Here is a 16239-nt window from a genome sequence, read left to right as displayed (position 1 = left end):
GTTATTGCTGTCTTTGTTAGTGTCACTGCCACATTCTTCTATTTATTTGTTTAATATTTAATTTTCCTATTATAAATTTGGTAACGCAATAAATATTTGGTCAAAAGGTAATACATGAGTTCTCAGATTTTCTCAAAAAAAAAAGTTAAGTAAGCATGGTTCAAAATCCTATCTAAATTAATTGAACTAAAATAATATACTTTTTTTTGGATTTTTTTTTAGTTTCATTCAATTACTTTAGTTTTGTTTTTTTTTTCTTTCTTTATTATCTTTTATACAAAAAAAAGTTAATAATATTAATTTAAATAAAACTTAGATATAATTCTTTAAGAAGCAAAATATGAAAAAATTATGTGGAAGAGAAAATTTATATTTGTCATATTTTTGTTAGAAAATAGTAAGAACAACACCTAAAGAATTGTATCTAAATTTTGTCCTATTAATTTAAAGTAAGTCAAATTAAAGCACCAAAAATCTACCATAATATAGTAAAAATTATATGTAAAATATTAATGTATTTAATTAAAATTTGGCTTAATTGCAATTTTGGTCCCCCTATTATCCGTTTTTTTGTGTTTTGGTCCCTCTATTTTAAAATCCGGAATTTTAGTCCCTATATTTTAGTTTTTTGAGGATTTTGGTCCCCCTGCAAATTCGAAAGCAATTTTAAATGAAATAACGCTCACATTGATGATGTGTTAGTGTCATTTCAACAAGGAACTGTTCAAAAAAACTAACTTTATTTAAGATTTATGTTGAACATGTCATCAATTTGAGTTTCATTTTATTAAAAATTGCCTTCAGATTTGCAAGGGGACCAAAATCCTCAAAAAACTAAAATAAATGGACTAAAATTCCGAATTTTAAAATAGGAGGACCAAAACCCAAAAAAATGGATAATAGGGGGACCAAAATTGCAATTAAGCCTTAAAATTTTATATCATATATATATATATATATATATATATATATATATATATATATATATATATATATATATAAAATAACTTTTAAATTTAAAGTTTGTAAAGAACAAGAATTGATTTCTGATTGATAAACGTAGATGGCAACTATAAAGTTGAGTTTTCGATACGGTGGAAAAGGTGCTGACCTGCAAGGTTAGTACTTCAACACCAAAGTAAATATGAAAGTAAGATAGGTGAATGGAACTCGAATTCAAGAGAACTTGAGAAATGACACGCTTCACTCTTTATATATTAGGACAATTATAACAACTTGCTAGCCTTTCAGCATGGAATTTGGAGATCCATCTGACGAATCTTGGGTCGAGATCACTATCACTCTAAACTAGGATAATATCCATGCGCTGTTAGTGATTTGGTGGATCAATCTACTCTCTGTACCATAATTATTGGGTCTTCTAGTCTTCTTGCCTATGATTTTAAACAACTGCTTGATCCTGCCCCCAATGCTAGGGTGATAATCCATAGGTGGTCCAAAAAATTGCATAACAATGTATCATATCAGAAGGCCTTGATTGAGTTTTCTTACCATAGATGGCTTATGGCTTGTTTGTTTTATAACTACCAAACATTGAGACCAATATAGTGGACAACTTATCGAACATAGATGCCTCATTCATATTTTTGTCTTGCTGTAAGGATTCATGTGACTAAGTTTTAAACAATCATACTTGTTTCCCTCTTTGCTTTCCCTCTCAGCCATTTTTAACCTAGTATGCCACAAGCAAGATATCACAATGATGAGATATGATCAATATCAATCGTCATCTTCGTTATCCCTTTATTAACCAACTTGAACTTGTCTTCTTTCATATCCCTTTGAATAACCATTTAGAAAACAACACAATTAAGTATTATTCTTCGAAACTTTGTAGGAGTTTTTCCACTTGAAATACCTATTGTCTTTGATTTCCCTAGCTGTAGGAATTTTATCACCAAATAATTGTTTAATATGCTTATCTTTAAGCAAATAATTAAATATTTAATCTGCTTTTTGTAACGACAAAGACATGTTATATTTTATCTTCAAACGAATTGATGCTTTTACCTTTACCATAATTTAGGGCAAAACACAAATAAAATTTTCCTTTTCAATATTTCAACTTCAAGTGTGTGTGTGTATATATATATATATATATATATATATATATATATATATATATATATATATATATATATATATATATATATATATCCATGGTGTTGGGTCATGAGGGGGTATGAGTATCACATCAGACTTTAGAAGCAACCACATAAGTGAGAGAGACACCGCATATTAACTCAAAACTTTAAGGCATGAGGTCTTCTTTTTTGATACAAAAAACCCTAGTCGAACATGTTTGATACCACTGTTAGGTCATGAGGGGGTATGGAGATCATTACATTGGGCTTTAGGAGCAACCACACAAGTGAGAGAGACACCACATATTAACCAAAAAACTTTAAGGTATTGGGTCTACGAATCTTCTCACTTATAAAGTGTTCAACATTGACTTTTTTATCCGATGTGAGACTCATACTCACACTTGATATACAAGCATATGATTGCATAGGTTTATATAGAGTTTGGTGGGTGTGAAGAATATCAACGAAACAATGGTTCTGTTAACTGCAAAGGGAACAAATGTAATTTTATGGAACTTAGTTGAATTTCCCTCACTACACAATGAAATAAATCTCCTAACTTCCTTAAAAAGATAGTAAAGTCGAAAGTCTTATAACCTTTGGAAAGATACAACAATATATCCATAGTTCATCCACTTAAAAATTGACTTCCTATACATAGGCATGTTCATGAGGTTAAGTTGAATTCTAAAATTCCGCTTGATTTTCAGATTAAGATCTAACTTCTCTTATTAGTCCGATCTTACCTTGGTTCCAGCCGACTGGCGCGACATATCATCTTGAAGGGTTTAGAAATCGGGTCGAAATTGAATCTAAATCGAGAGTTTTCCCATGATTGTTCTTGGTTAATTCAAAATCCCATACAATACACACTAGCATTATAAAAAGGCATTGTGTTGATATCAAATTTCATTAGAATTGTTATTATTATACTTCAAATTTAACTTATTTTGATTGATAATTTTTCTTTTCTTTTGAAATGGGTTAAAAATATTTTTAATATCTCATAACTTATAAAGTACCACATTCAACACTAAAATTCCTTTAACACGAACTCACAATTATAAGAGTCTAAAATAACACACTTTATTTTAAAGATGAATAACAAGCATCCATATAAGTTTCAAATATAAAGCAAACAATACACAACACACATTAAAATTAAAGCAACATTAATAGGTAGTAGTAATAAATAACATTTTATAGCCAAATCAAACACATTCATCATAGTGCTTTTAGGATCTTCTCAGCACCAGAAATGGTGAATTCTGCTCCACTTTCAATATTTGCAACTTTCACTTTGAGATTTTCTATCAATAGAGCAAACCTCTTAGAACGAGCACCAAGTCCTCCATCAGTTAAATCAAGCTCAACCCCAAGAGCTTGTGTGTACTTGGCTGAACCATCTGCAAGAAACTTCACATGCTTGTTCTCTTGGTATGTTTTGGCCCATGCACTCATCACATAAGGATCATTCACTATAAAAAAATTTAAAAATGTTATTAGTCCAATCTCAAATTATTTATCTACCATTCAAATTAAAACTCTTTTTTAATAAATTATAAAACACAAACACCTCTAGAATTAGAAGGCCACATTGTCCGATATTTATATAACACTACTACGACATATTCCTTAAACCAACATTAATATCCATATAACGATCATATGACACGTATCAGACAACTCAGATAAATATTTTTTTTCTCAATATATTTTATAAAAGGATTAAAGATGTCTTGAAGTCATATTAAAATATTTGTAATTTTTTATTAATTGATTATATAACTGTGTCGATCCATATGTTTTTTATATTAATAGGATTGACATGTTCATATCCGTGTCATGAATATATGTATATTTATAGTAACTTTTTGGTAAGAAAGACAATTATTTCAATTAAAAATTTCATAAATTAGAAGTTAGTCCAATGGTATGATAAAACAAATTATATGAAGGACAAAGAATAAAAAGAAATATAATATTTGGTTCATACCACTTATACATATCAATTCATCCACACCCTTTCTTTTGAACTCTTCTGCTCCATCAATAAAATCAGGAACATGTTTCAAACTGTTCAACATAGACAAATGGAAAAGAAGTTAAATAATAAAAAAAAAATCTTCAAATAATATTTTAATTTTCTAGTGTTTCAAATGACTTGCATTTCAAGGAACAATAAACATATGCACCTGCAAGTTGGAGTGAAGGCACCAGGAACAGCAAAGAGGATGACCTTCTTGTTAGCAGCAAGAGAATGAATGGAGATGGTTTGTACATTGTTGTCATTGTCCAAGTAGGAAAGAATGCCATCTGGGATAGTATCTCCCACTGCAATTGGAGCCATTATTAATGAAGAATTATGAGTGAGAAGAAAATGAAGGCAAGGATGGTTATATATATATATATACTAGTACTTAGACCCGTGCGAGGCACGGGTTAAATATTTTCTAAGTAAAATTTTTTATTTTAAAAACAATTATAATTTATAAAATTTGCTTATAATTAAATTACTATTATATAGATAAAATGTCATTGTTATTAATAATATACATAAAAAAGTTTACTTAACTAATTTATTTTGTAAATTATAAAATAATTTGGGCATTTCTAATTTATTAATAATTTTCGTAAATTAAAAAAAATTAACTCGTTAAATAATTGTATCAATAGTTGTCTTTTTCTGCTTATAAAAATATTTGCAACTTATTCCCGTTTATAAAAATAATTGTATCATCAATTGATTTTTCCCGTTTATAAAAATATTTATAACTTATTACAGTTTATAATAATAATTGTATCAACAGTAAAATTTTTCATATTTGTAACTTATTCTCTTTTATATAATTGAATTAATTAATTAATGTTTTAAATGTCTCCCATAAAATTAAATATGAGTAATCAATTAAATAATAATTAAAAATATAGTATAAATCTTTAAATTACATAAAAGAGTTTAATAAATATGTATTGATACTGGGAAAACTTCCTAAAGAAGGAAATCAAAAGATAAAAAAAACATCAAATCTATTTGGAGGAAGGCGGGTCGCGCAACGTTATTATAAGTAGTAAATAATTATGTTAGAGTAATGATTAAAAAAATATAGATAAAAAATATACTATTAAAAATAATAAATAAAAATATGTCAATTCGTGCTTGTGATCCAAATATGAATTAATTGTATAGTGTAGAATTATTTTATTAATTTTTAAAGGGAAATTGTGTTAATTTAATAAAATTAGAAATACAAATTAAGTAGTCTCGGCTCGTATGTATTATCTATTTTAGTAGAAAAAATAAATTAAATAACAAAAATTTAAGTAGTCCTGGTCCCTAGGGCATGTTTATTTTAAGTAGTATTGAGTCGTAAAAAATGTATAAAATAGATCTTTTATTTAATATATAATAAAATAAATTGAACAAAAAGAATGACAAATTTGTGTTTTTCGTAAGATGGTTGCGTTTTTCATACATCATAATTGTCTCATGTCTAAATTAAATATTTATAGTAATTTTTTGTATAAATACAATTTGCATAGGTATATAATTATATGTAATTTCAATGTAAATATTTCTAATATTAAATTTAAATATACCATAAATATTAAGTTGTATTTTAGTTATAAACTAAAACCCGTTTTAATATGAGTCTATTCAATAATAATATATAATAATATATGGTTTATGTAATAAAATTATATCATCTCATTCACTAAAACAAAAACAAAAATGTCAAACTACATTAGCCTCTAAAATATTTTAGAGGCACAAATGAAAAATGACTCTTAGGATATTAGAAGATAAAAAATTGAATATAATAAAATATATCAAATTAGTTTATTGATCTTTATTAAATATAGTAAGAGAATATAAATTGTCCAAATTCTACAATATCAAATTTTATAGTAATAAATTTATGTATTATTTTATTTATAGATACAAATTATTATATATTATTTTATTTATTTTTTAAAAAGATAAAATTTACTTTTGATGAAAAGTAAATTTTATGTTAACCAAATTTCAAATTCTCAAAATAATATTAAATTTAATAAATTTTTTAATTATTGCTCTAAATTCATACTTTGTTATAGGTTTAAAAGAATAAATATGTCAGTTAAACTAAGTTTCTATGTAATGGTCAAAAGAAAAAAAAAACCGAATATAAAGAAAGGGATAATATTGAAATAAACAAAGTAAAAAGATAAGATACAAAGATCTATTTCAATTTAATACAAAGTAAATAACTTGACACAAAAAATGATAAAAAATTATTGTTTAATTAGATTTTTGGAACATAATAAAAATAAAAATAAATATTAATAATAATAAACATTAATAATAACATTCAAAATTTTAATACTAAAATTAGTATAAATGTTGAAATGATAAATGTAATAAGATGGAGGTATATGTACATCGTAACGACAATAAGCTAAGGATGAATTATTGTGGATTTTAAATATAATAATAATTAGTATAAATATTGAAATGATAAATGTAATAAGATGGAGGTATATCTACATCGTAACGACAATAAAGCTAAGGATGGATTATTGTGGATTTTAAATATAATTGTAATAATAGTAATAATGAAATACATTAATGAAATACATGTATTAAAAAATAAAATAAAATTTCGTTTTTATTTTTTTAAATTGGAATACATGTATTAAAAAAATGAACTATCATCTCCTCTCAGATTCTTCACGGTTTACACACACAAAATCAAACATTTTTAAATCTGAAAAATTTTAATAATCAAAAAGTTATCTCCCGAAAAAATCAAAAAAGCAACCAATGATGTGAACTTAAGAAACATCACATACTTATAACAACAACCTTTGATATCCTTACCCTTACCGAAGTCAAATATTTTATACATGATTCAGAAAATCAATATCTACTAACAATTGCCCAACCAAACACCCAACCCAAACCTTTTCAATTTCATCCAATTGCGAAACCACCTAACCACCACAAACTTCGGGCAGCGACGAATTCCACAGCATAACCCTTCGGCAGATCTAAAATAGAGAGAAAAAGAGAGACAACCTGGATTTTCTGGATTTTCAGAAAAAAAACTCAACATGCTTAGATCTCTAAAACACAGAAATAACCAAGAATCAAACTTTACCTCTGTTGTTCAAAAACTTTAAACGTTTATGAACTTCACAAAAAAACCAATATGTATTAAAGAAATGGCTCTGAAATGGGATTTCTCTCTAAGGTTTATATAGGAATATGTTAGAATTCAAAAAATTTGTATTTTAATGTAGGAGGAAAATTCAAAAGCCTTGTTTGAATTTGAATCAATGAATATTTTGATTAATATGTGAAAGAAATATCAAAAGGCATGAAAATTGTTGGAAATGGAAAACTGAATTGATTTAGCGTAAAAGTCTATCATATTGGAAGCATTGGAACTGATGAATTGTGAAAATGAGTTGGTTCACGTGAAAAAAAATTGGGGAAAATAAATGGTCCATAATTATTATAAAAAATCTATAAATTAAATAGGCTGATAATTAATTATTAATTATTAATTATAAATAATAATGATAAGACCTAAGTAAATATATAATAATTTTTAAAAAATTGAAATATTAAATTAACAATTATAGTAAGATTTCCTAATTTAGAAATAATAAAAATAGTAAGCTCTCTAGAATTGTGACATTTGTCAAAATTGCCAAAAATCTCATTTTGCTTTATTATATTGTATGATATATATATATATATATATATATATATATATATATATATATATATATATATATATATATATATATATATATATATATATATATATATATATATATATATATATATAAAATTGATTGTTTAATAAATCTAAAAAATATGGTGGCATTTGAAACAAATGTTGCCTATAGGACCTCATTCATGTGATTGCAACTACATATTGCCAACCAGATTTCACACTTTAATATTGGGTCACTCCATTTCACTCTCATATCAATGTTGCCTATAGGAAAGGGAGGAGGGGGAAGAGGAGAAAGTTAAAGGAAATTTAATTTAAGACTAGCATCACTATTAGTGATCGACCATATAAATCGTATTTTAATTATAATTTTAGAATATCTATTACAAAAAATATTTCCCAAAATTTTATTCTTATTAGTGAATCTGTTAATTAATTAACAATAATTAAATTGAAATAATGGATAAAATTAAAAAAATATTATAATGAAATTTTTTATTATTAATGTACTTTCTCATTTCATTTAAAAAATGTATATATTTTAAAGACTCTTTCTCACTCTTCTTCGTCTTTTTACCTTAGATTTTTGAGAGTGACATTTACTTGTGAGATATTCGATTGTGAGGTATTAGGGGTGCTCAAAACCAAACCAACCTAATAGAAAACCGCAAATCAAACCAAACCAAACTGAAACCGCAAAAAACCGCATTTGGTTCGGATTAGTTTGGGTCATTTTTTAACAAAACTGCACGGTTCAGTTCGCTTTGCGGTTTGTATTTTGTAAACCGAACCAAACCGAATCAAACCGCATTATGTTACAACCTAAATTTTACTTAACTCACATTCAACCCAAAATTAAACCTATTATACATTAGCCTTATGAATACGAACAATTTTCTCATCCTTACACATATAATTTCAGTCCCGATCTTCTCAAACCTCTAATAACATTATTTCGCATTCTTTGCCACATATATCTTCCCTCTTCTTCTATAATCTTTACTCTCCTATATTCTTTCTTTTTTTTTCCGTATTTCAGTTTCATTTTTATCGCACATCTTCTTCTCTAATCTCTCAACACTTTTTCTTTTTCTTTTTCACCTTCACTAATCTTTCGTCTCTTCTATTTTTTTGTTTCATTCTAATAATTTTATATTGTTTTACGCTATTATTTTATGTTTAATATTCCACTTTTGTCTAATTTAATTTTTACATATTACATGGAAAATTGTTGTCAAAATATGGCGAATTTTGTTGTTATTTGTTAGTGTATGAATGTCTAAATATAAAATTATGTTGTCATATATATGTGTTTGTATGGCTCAATAAAAAATTTGTAAAAAACCGAACCAACCGAACCAAACCAAACCGTATTAGTTTGGTTTGGTTTGGTTCGGATTTTTTTTAAAAGTCAACCAAACCAAACCAAACCGCACTATTTTTTCTCTTGCGGTTCGGATGATTTTTTTCGTCAAAACCGCCCAAACCGCACCGCGAGCACCCCTATGAGGTATTATTCGATTTTGATGTGGGAGCAATTTTCTAATATCTCTTGTGAAATCTTTTGTAGTTTGGTTCGGAGATAAACCCAGGTAAAAAGCTCTTGTTTTTTTTGTTTTGAAGATTTCCATCAAAATATTATGTTTGGCCTGTGAGCTTCACCTATTGTAAAATCTCTCGTTTGTTCAAGAGATTGTTTGTTAAAATCTCCAATTGGTTCGTGACCTTTTTCTGTTGTAAAGCTCTAGTTTGTTTCAAGAGATTGTCCGTTAAAATCTCCAATTGATCTGTGACTTGCGCCGGTTGTAAAAGCTCTCATCTAGTTTGAGATTAGCCTTGTACAAAATCTTGTATTTAGTTTGGAGGATAGCCAGTGTAAAACTCCAAGTTATTTTATAAGAGGATCATGTGTACGTATAGGGAAGTCAACAGGACATGGAATGTTCGAAGGGTATTTCTACGCTCTCTGCCCCGCCGCCAAATTTTATTCCTCACCCCGTCCACAATCCCCGCCAAGGGGGAATATTTTCTCTTATTCTCATCCCCACAAATCCCCCGGAGATCTACGGGGATCAAATCTTAAGAAAGTTTCTATACTTTTCGATCACAACTATAACACTAGTATTTCGTTTTTTTCTATTTTTTTATTATAAAAAAACACATATATTTTACATCTTTCTTTTTTAAAAATAAAAATAAAAATACATCTTGCATCAATAACAAAAAAAAAAACAATTTACGTTGCTAATATTTTTCTATAAAAAAATAATAAATATTAACAGAATTCGAAGTCAAAGTCGAACTCGACTAATTCTTAACGAGTCGAACTGAGATAAGACGAGTTCGACTCAGTTCCAGTCCTCGAAAGAGTTTTTATCTTAAAAAAAAAAAAAAAAGCTTATGAGTACAATATTTTGTTTTTGGTGTCTTTTTTTTATACAAAATATGATGTCCTCATTTTCCAAATTATTAATGACACACCAACATCATATCAGATTTTGTAGGGTTCTTAAGTACTTATTGGCACATGCATGAGACATAGTTCATCAAGGGGCTACACAAGAACTGCAATGAAGCCAAGATATCTCACATGGGCTTTTATTAATTAATGATTGCCAAAAGCCCACATCTACCTTTCAAACCACCAAATATGACTATTGGCAGTGTTTGGTAGAATGCATTTTACAAAATAAATATATAGTACATGTATGATAAATTCTATAAATTAAAATAATTATCATTAAACTTTTTTCAATTACCATTAAATTTTTTTCAATTGCTAAATATAACTTTTATTTGTTAACATAATAGCATTTAATTGATCATCTGTATAATAAAAATTATATAGAAATAGAAGATAAATGATTAACAATTATACTTATTTTTTATAAAATATATTATCAGGAGAAGTCATACAAATACAAAAGAGATAATAGTTGAAGTTAAAGCAAAATTTTAAGACCTAGAAGAAGAACTCTAGCAATTTACAATTAGACCCAAAAAAAAATAAAATTTAATTAAAATTATTTTGAGTTTCCCCAACATGACTTTCTTGAGAATTTTGAGTTTAAATCTTAACAACTAGACTACGACATGTTTTGACTTCAAAATTAATAGTTTTGTAAAAAAATAATAATAATGCTGACGAGTGTTCTAGAGACTGTTTTTAAAATTTTTAAATAAAGAAAATATTCTCTAAATAAATTGATTATTTTAATTTTTAATATATTAAATATAAATAATTCTAATAAAACATATATTTTTGTTTCTTAAAAAAATCAATTATTTTTATTTTTAATGTATTGAATACAAACATTTTTAATAAAAATATACTTTTTAATTTTTAATCAGGATTCTTGAGACACTCGTTAACATTTTAAAAAAAAATTAGTTCTTACATTTCTTTTTATACCCTTGTTATATTGACTAGAAACTCACAATTTTATCTATGTTGATGCTTTAATGATTATAAAATATTTTTGAGAAAATCATTCAACATAAACTCCTTTGAATGTTCTCTCTTGATTCGTAATTTTATTTTTTGTTCTTCATAAAAGGAACAAACACATAAGTAAATTAAGTGCAAGATCAATTGGATCTGTCATAAAAAATAGATAAGATAAGATTGAAAATGTGAACTACGACTAAGAATAGAAAAATGATTGAAAGTAAGCTTATGTGATAATGCATATAGTTGCGAAAAAAGATTTAGATAGAGGATATCAAGATTTAGATAGAGGATATCATTTGCGAATATCATAATGATTTGTTCAAAATTGATTCTTCTTAAAATTAAAATGATTTTTAAAAATATAAATCTAGTTTTGTCAAAATCATTTTTTTCAAATTAAACGTGCGTTTGGTTTGCGGTGAAAAAAATTGATTGAATAAATTAATTATGTAGAATTGATTCTGGATAAAAAATGAGTTAAAGATAGAGTGATTTATGTTTGGAGAAATTTGTAAAAGTGAATTGAACAACAAATTCTAGTGTAAAATTCACGTTTAATCAAAAGCTACAAAATCCTAGCGTCAAGTAGAATAAATTCTGAAAAGCATAGTCAATTTTGCTCGAGATCAACCAAACGCGTCAAAATCAATTCGAGACGTCCAAAATCAATTCTAAATGGCTCAGTTGTGAAATCAAACATAGACTAAATTTTCTTCAACCAATCAAAATCAAATTTTGTTGAAAACAATTAAACATGTCAAAATTAAATTTATATAAAGAATAGGAGTCATGAATTCCACATGATAGACTGAAAGCTCACATGTCTTAAAATGTACATTCATGTCAGTCCTTGAAACATTCTCCATGTTTCATTTTCAACAAACATTTGTATTCATACAGTGACAATACAACATTGTCATTACTCATAACAACCAACAGAGCATAGCAATTGCAGAACCAACTACCAGCCAGAAATCATAAATTACCTCCTTATCCATTCTTGTACAAATTTTAATTTAAATCAAATAACCTCTTGTATTTGTTGTTTTTACTAGAAATGGTTATCAAACAAACCATCAACCTAAATAAACATCGGTCAGCATCTCAGAATACCGACCACTCCAGTTTTCTGAGATACCGACAAATCTTCGGTCAGCATCTCAGAATACCGAGAATTCCAGTATTCTGAAATGCTGACGAATCTTCAACTAAAATAGCAATGAAGCATTTGAAGGAAAAAATATGAATTGGTAATAATATTAATAATAGTACAAAACATGGCTGGTAACAGCTAAGAGAATGAAAAATTCCCTTCAGAATCCAATAGGGTCTTTGTGAACTGAAAATAGCTAGATAGATATACTAACAAAAGCATAATAAGATACATTTTTAGACATATAATCACTAATGAGATGTCAGAATTCCACATATGACCTTGAAGCTTTACCCAAATAACATCCACACCAAAAATAATTGATGTGTGTATTATGCAGCACAACCTCCACAAACAATGCCTCTGTCACATGAAAAAAAAATACATGTTAACAACATGCATTCAAATGTAACATGTGTTTGATAGTGCTAGGAATTTTGGTTGGACCTAATTCAATTTTATAAAACCGATTTTTAAGAACAAAAATTGTCTCCACTTATAAGCACATGCTCAGACCATATATTGTCTGATGTGAGACTTTTAACCGAAAACATCTGAACGCAGATTATAGGAACTTGCATTTGCATAGATTCATGTCACTTGCAGAGTTTGTGAAATATCCGTCACAGTTTGATTCTTTTCGATGTGGTATGGCTTTTGGTTTTTCTAACAGTCCTAATATCAGTTTATAATAGCAATTTACAGTTGAGGATTTCTAAGAGAGTTATGATTCTGTTCGTAAGCACATAAACAGTACACCAAACCACCTTTAGTCCGGTTTGATTCAAGCTAAACCATTAACACTTCGGTTCAGTTTTTACCGAACTTGCAAAGACTGTGGTTTGAAAGTAAGATTAAAACTTACACAAATGAGCAACCAGATCTTCTTTTCCTTTTCCTCCTCGGCATTTCTTTCCTCCTCGGAGGTTGAAGAACAACCTTAATCGAGGTATCAAAAACCGCTTTCACATTCTAAATCACAAAAAACACATAAGTTAGATTCTATCTATCACAAGATTCTGCAAAGAAAAACCATCACACATCATTCGATTTCAAAGTCAAATTTGAACCGGTTACCTGTTGAGTCTTCGAGCTGCACTCAATGTACGCCGCAGCGCCAATTTGTTTTCTCAGTTCTTCTCCCTATAAACATTAACATCATTTAACAAACGCGCTTAAGATATAATACAAATTTTCAATCCAACAGCGAGTTTCATAAAACATGTATTCGCCTATTCGATAAAACAATAGAGAAAAAACGAATATAAAGAATCATCCGAACCTCAGCATATGATATAACATTGGATCCCATGTGATCAGCTAAATATCCACGATCTTCGCGAAGATCTAAAACAAATAATTCAATAACTTTATATCATTAGTTTCTTCATCTCCTATTCATTTCAAAAACCAAACAAAATTTTGTATGTTTTGTATACTTACCCAACTTTGTACCAACAAGAACAATAGGAACATTTGGAGCAAATCTTCGCAGTTCTGGCATCCACTGAAACAGTAAACGACTGGTTAAAGTTTAGGGTTTAGAGTTCAGAATTAACTGATCTCTCGGTCAAACTCCGAATTACCGAGGTCTCTTTCCCCGGAAACCGAAAGATCAAGATCAAAAGATAACATTTTTCTTTCCTCCATTTATCTCCAACATGGCAACAAAGTCTAAGGAAAAAAGTCTCACTTTTTGAAAACATGAATCCAAAAATAGTAACAAAAATTGAATTAAATGAAAGAAAGAAAAAAAAAGAATCATATGAGAAAGTAGAGAAATAGGTATGAACCTTCTTAAGAACATTTTCATAGCTAGCTCTACTAATCAATGAAAATGCTAACACAAATATATCTGCTCCTCTATAGCTCAATGGCCTCAACCTACTATAGTCTTCTTGCCCTTCAAAATTTGAAAAACAAAAATACCAAATATTAAGAGTAATAATAATCATAATTAACAACAAAAAATTAATTTTTTTAATTAATCAATAAATTTTCTTTTTACTGCAAAAAAAAAAAACTATCTATATATAAATATACCTGCAGTGTCCCATAGCCCCAAATTCACAATGCTTCCATCCACAGCTACATTTGCACTAAAATTATCAAAAACTGTAGGTACATAATCCTGCAACCCAAAAACAAAAAATTATTTAAAAATTTATAGAAAATGTTAGAAATTATAAAAAAAAATTATATAAAAAATTGTGAAATTGTTTATGGAAGTTTATGAATTGAATGGAAGGTAAAAAAAAGAAGCTTTACAGTTGGGAATTTGTTGCTGGTGTAGCAAATGAGCATGCAAGTTTTTCCAACAGCACCATCACCAACAGTGACACATTTAATGAACTTTGATGCACTCATGGTGTAAAAATGGAAAGTGTTGTGGTGAGATTGAGAGTGAGAGAAGGAAAAGACAAGAAATTTTGTGTTGTTAATGTAGAAAGAAACAACCTCAAATGTTTGATTATGTTTTTTTTGAGGTTTGAAGAGTGTGAAGAAAGGGGTTTCTGGATTTTGGTGTGTGAGTGAAATAAATAGTAAGAGAGAGACCTTTTGTGGTTTAAAGAAACTAGAGATAAAAAAAACATTGATTGAAAAGTTACTTAATTTTTTAAAATTAGAAAGTACTAGTAGTGTAAGTATAAATAATAAAATTACTGATATATTAGGAATTAATATTTTAGAAATGTTTGTTACACTAAAAAAAGATTATATTTTTTTGATCATTTTTATAAATAAAATTAATTTTATTTTAATAAATAATTGATATGTCTATAAACTAGATATATGAATTTTGTTAATTAAATAAAAATGATAATTTCATTTACAATAATATCAATAAATAATATATGTAAGTGTTCATTAAGCTTAAAGTCTTTTTTGATATATAAATGAGGTATTTATTATATTTTTATTGTTAAAAATTAATATAAATATTTTATATTTTGATTTTTATGCAATAGTATAATTTTATACTATTCAATTAAAAAAATACATATAAAAAAAATCAATTTAGTTTCATTTAAATATTTTATTTTAAAAATACATCCATTTCAAAATAAAATTAAACATAAATTGCATTTAATTTTTTTCTATAAATAATAATATTTTATCTTTTCACAGCAATATTTCAAATTACTAAAAAATAACAAAATATTTAATGAATAAATATTAAATGTTGTTTTAGTAATTTTATTTAGTGGTTGAGTACAACAGTACAATAGTTGTTGATCTTGCAATGCAAGATTGAATAAAAAATGAATACAGTTAGAGAGAGAAAGTGCATTAGTGGATACTCGTACTTGTTCTAGTCAAAGTATTAAACACTTTATCGTTCCACTCAATAAATTTAAAATCTAACAGAAATATTTTTTGAATTACTCAAATGGGGTCCACTCTCAAACGGTACCTATATTTTAGGCACAGCTACAGTCCAACTCTTTTGTTTGTTTTGGTTTCCAACTATCACTAAATTGTCCATTACTTGTTCTCCAATGCACTCCTCTAAATTATTAGTATATGTTAGTAGCATTGTTTCTATTCAATGATATTTCAATGTTTTTGATATGTATCTTTAGCATGTCAACAACGTGCAAGTCAGGTCGACTGATATTAAATAGAATTTCATAAATCTCTATTACTATTAAAATAAGATTAAATAGAATTTCTAATTATTTTGTCATGGTTGAACTATGAGTAATTTACATATGGCCTTTTGAAACGAGCCTAATCAATAATGTTATCAATATCATTTTGAAATAATTTAATAAAGTTCCTAGAAACTGAAATTTTGAG

General features: G+C 27.2%; 2 protein-coding genes across 2 annotated transcripts; both read right to left on the bottom strand.

Moving 5' to 3' along the window:
* Positions 1–3269: 3269 nt before the first annotated feature.
* On the bottom strand, positions 3270–4488 carry LOC131636661 (peroxiredoxin-2B-like). Its single transcript, XM_058907273.1, has 3 exons — positions 4304–4488; positions 4105–4184; positions 3270–3586 (listed from the first exon to the last, which is right to left on the bottom strand). The coding sequence occupies exons 1-3, from the start codon at positions 4456–4458 to the stop codon at positions 3333–3335; spliced, it is 489 nt and encodes a 162-aa protein (XP_058763256.1). The 5' UTR covers positions 4459–4488; the 3' UTR covers positions 3270–3332.
* An 8028-nt stretch (positions 4489–12516) lies between these two features.
* Positions 12517–14980, bottom strand: LOC131636685 (rac-like GTP-binding protein ARAC7). Its single transcript, XM_058907305.1, has 8 exons — positions 14707–14980; positions 14482–14569; positions 14232–14341; positions 13882–13945; positions 13721–13785; positions 13516–13581; positions 13304–13410; positions 12517–12801 (listed from the first exon to the last, which is right to left on the bottom strand). The coding sequence occupies exons 1-8, from the start codon at positions 14803–14805 to the stop codon at positions 12771–12773; spliced, it is 630 nt and encodes a 209-aa protein (XP_058763288.1). The 5' UTR covers positions 14806–14980; the 3' UTR covers positions 12517–12770.
* Between the last annotated feature and the right edge of the window lie 1259 nt (positions 14981–16239).

This window comes from Vicia villosa, unplaced genomic scaffold (genome assembly GCF_029867415.1).
Source record: "Vicia villosa cultivar HV-30 ecotype Madison, WI unplaced genomic scaffold, Vvil1.0 ctg.001801F_1_1, whole genome shotgun sequence".
Taxonomy (NCBI): domain Eukaryota; kingdom Viridiplantae; phylum Streptophyta; class Magnoliopsida; order Fabales; family Fabaceae; genus Vicia; species Vicia villosa.
This window is presented reverse-complemented; position numbering and strand designations above follow the sequence as displayed.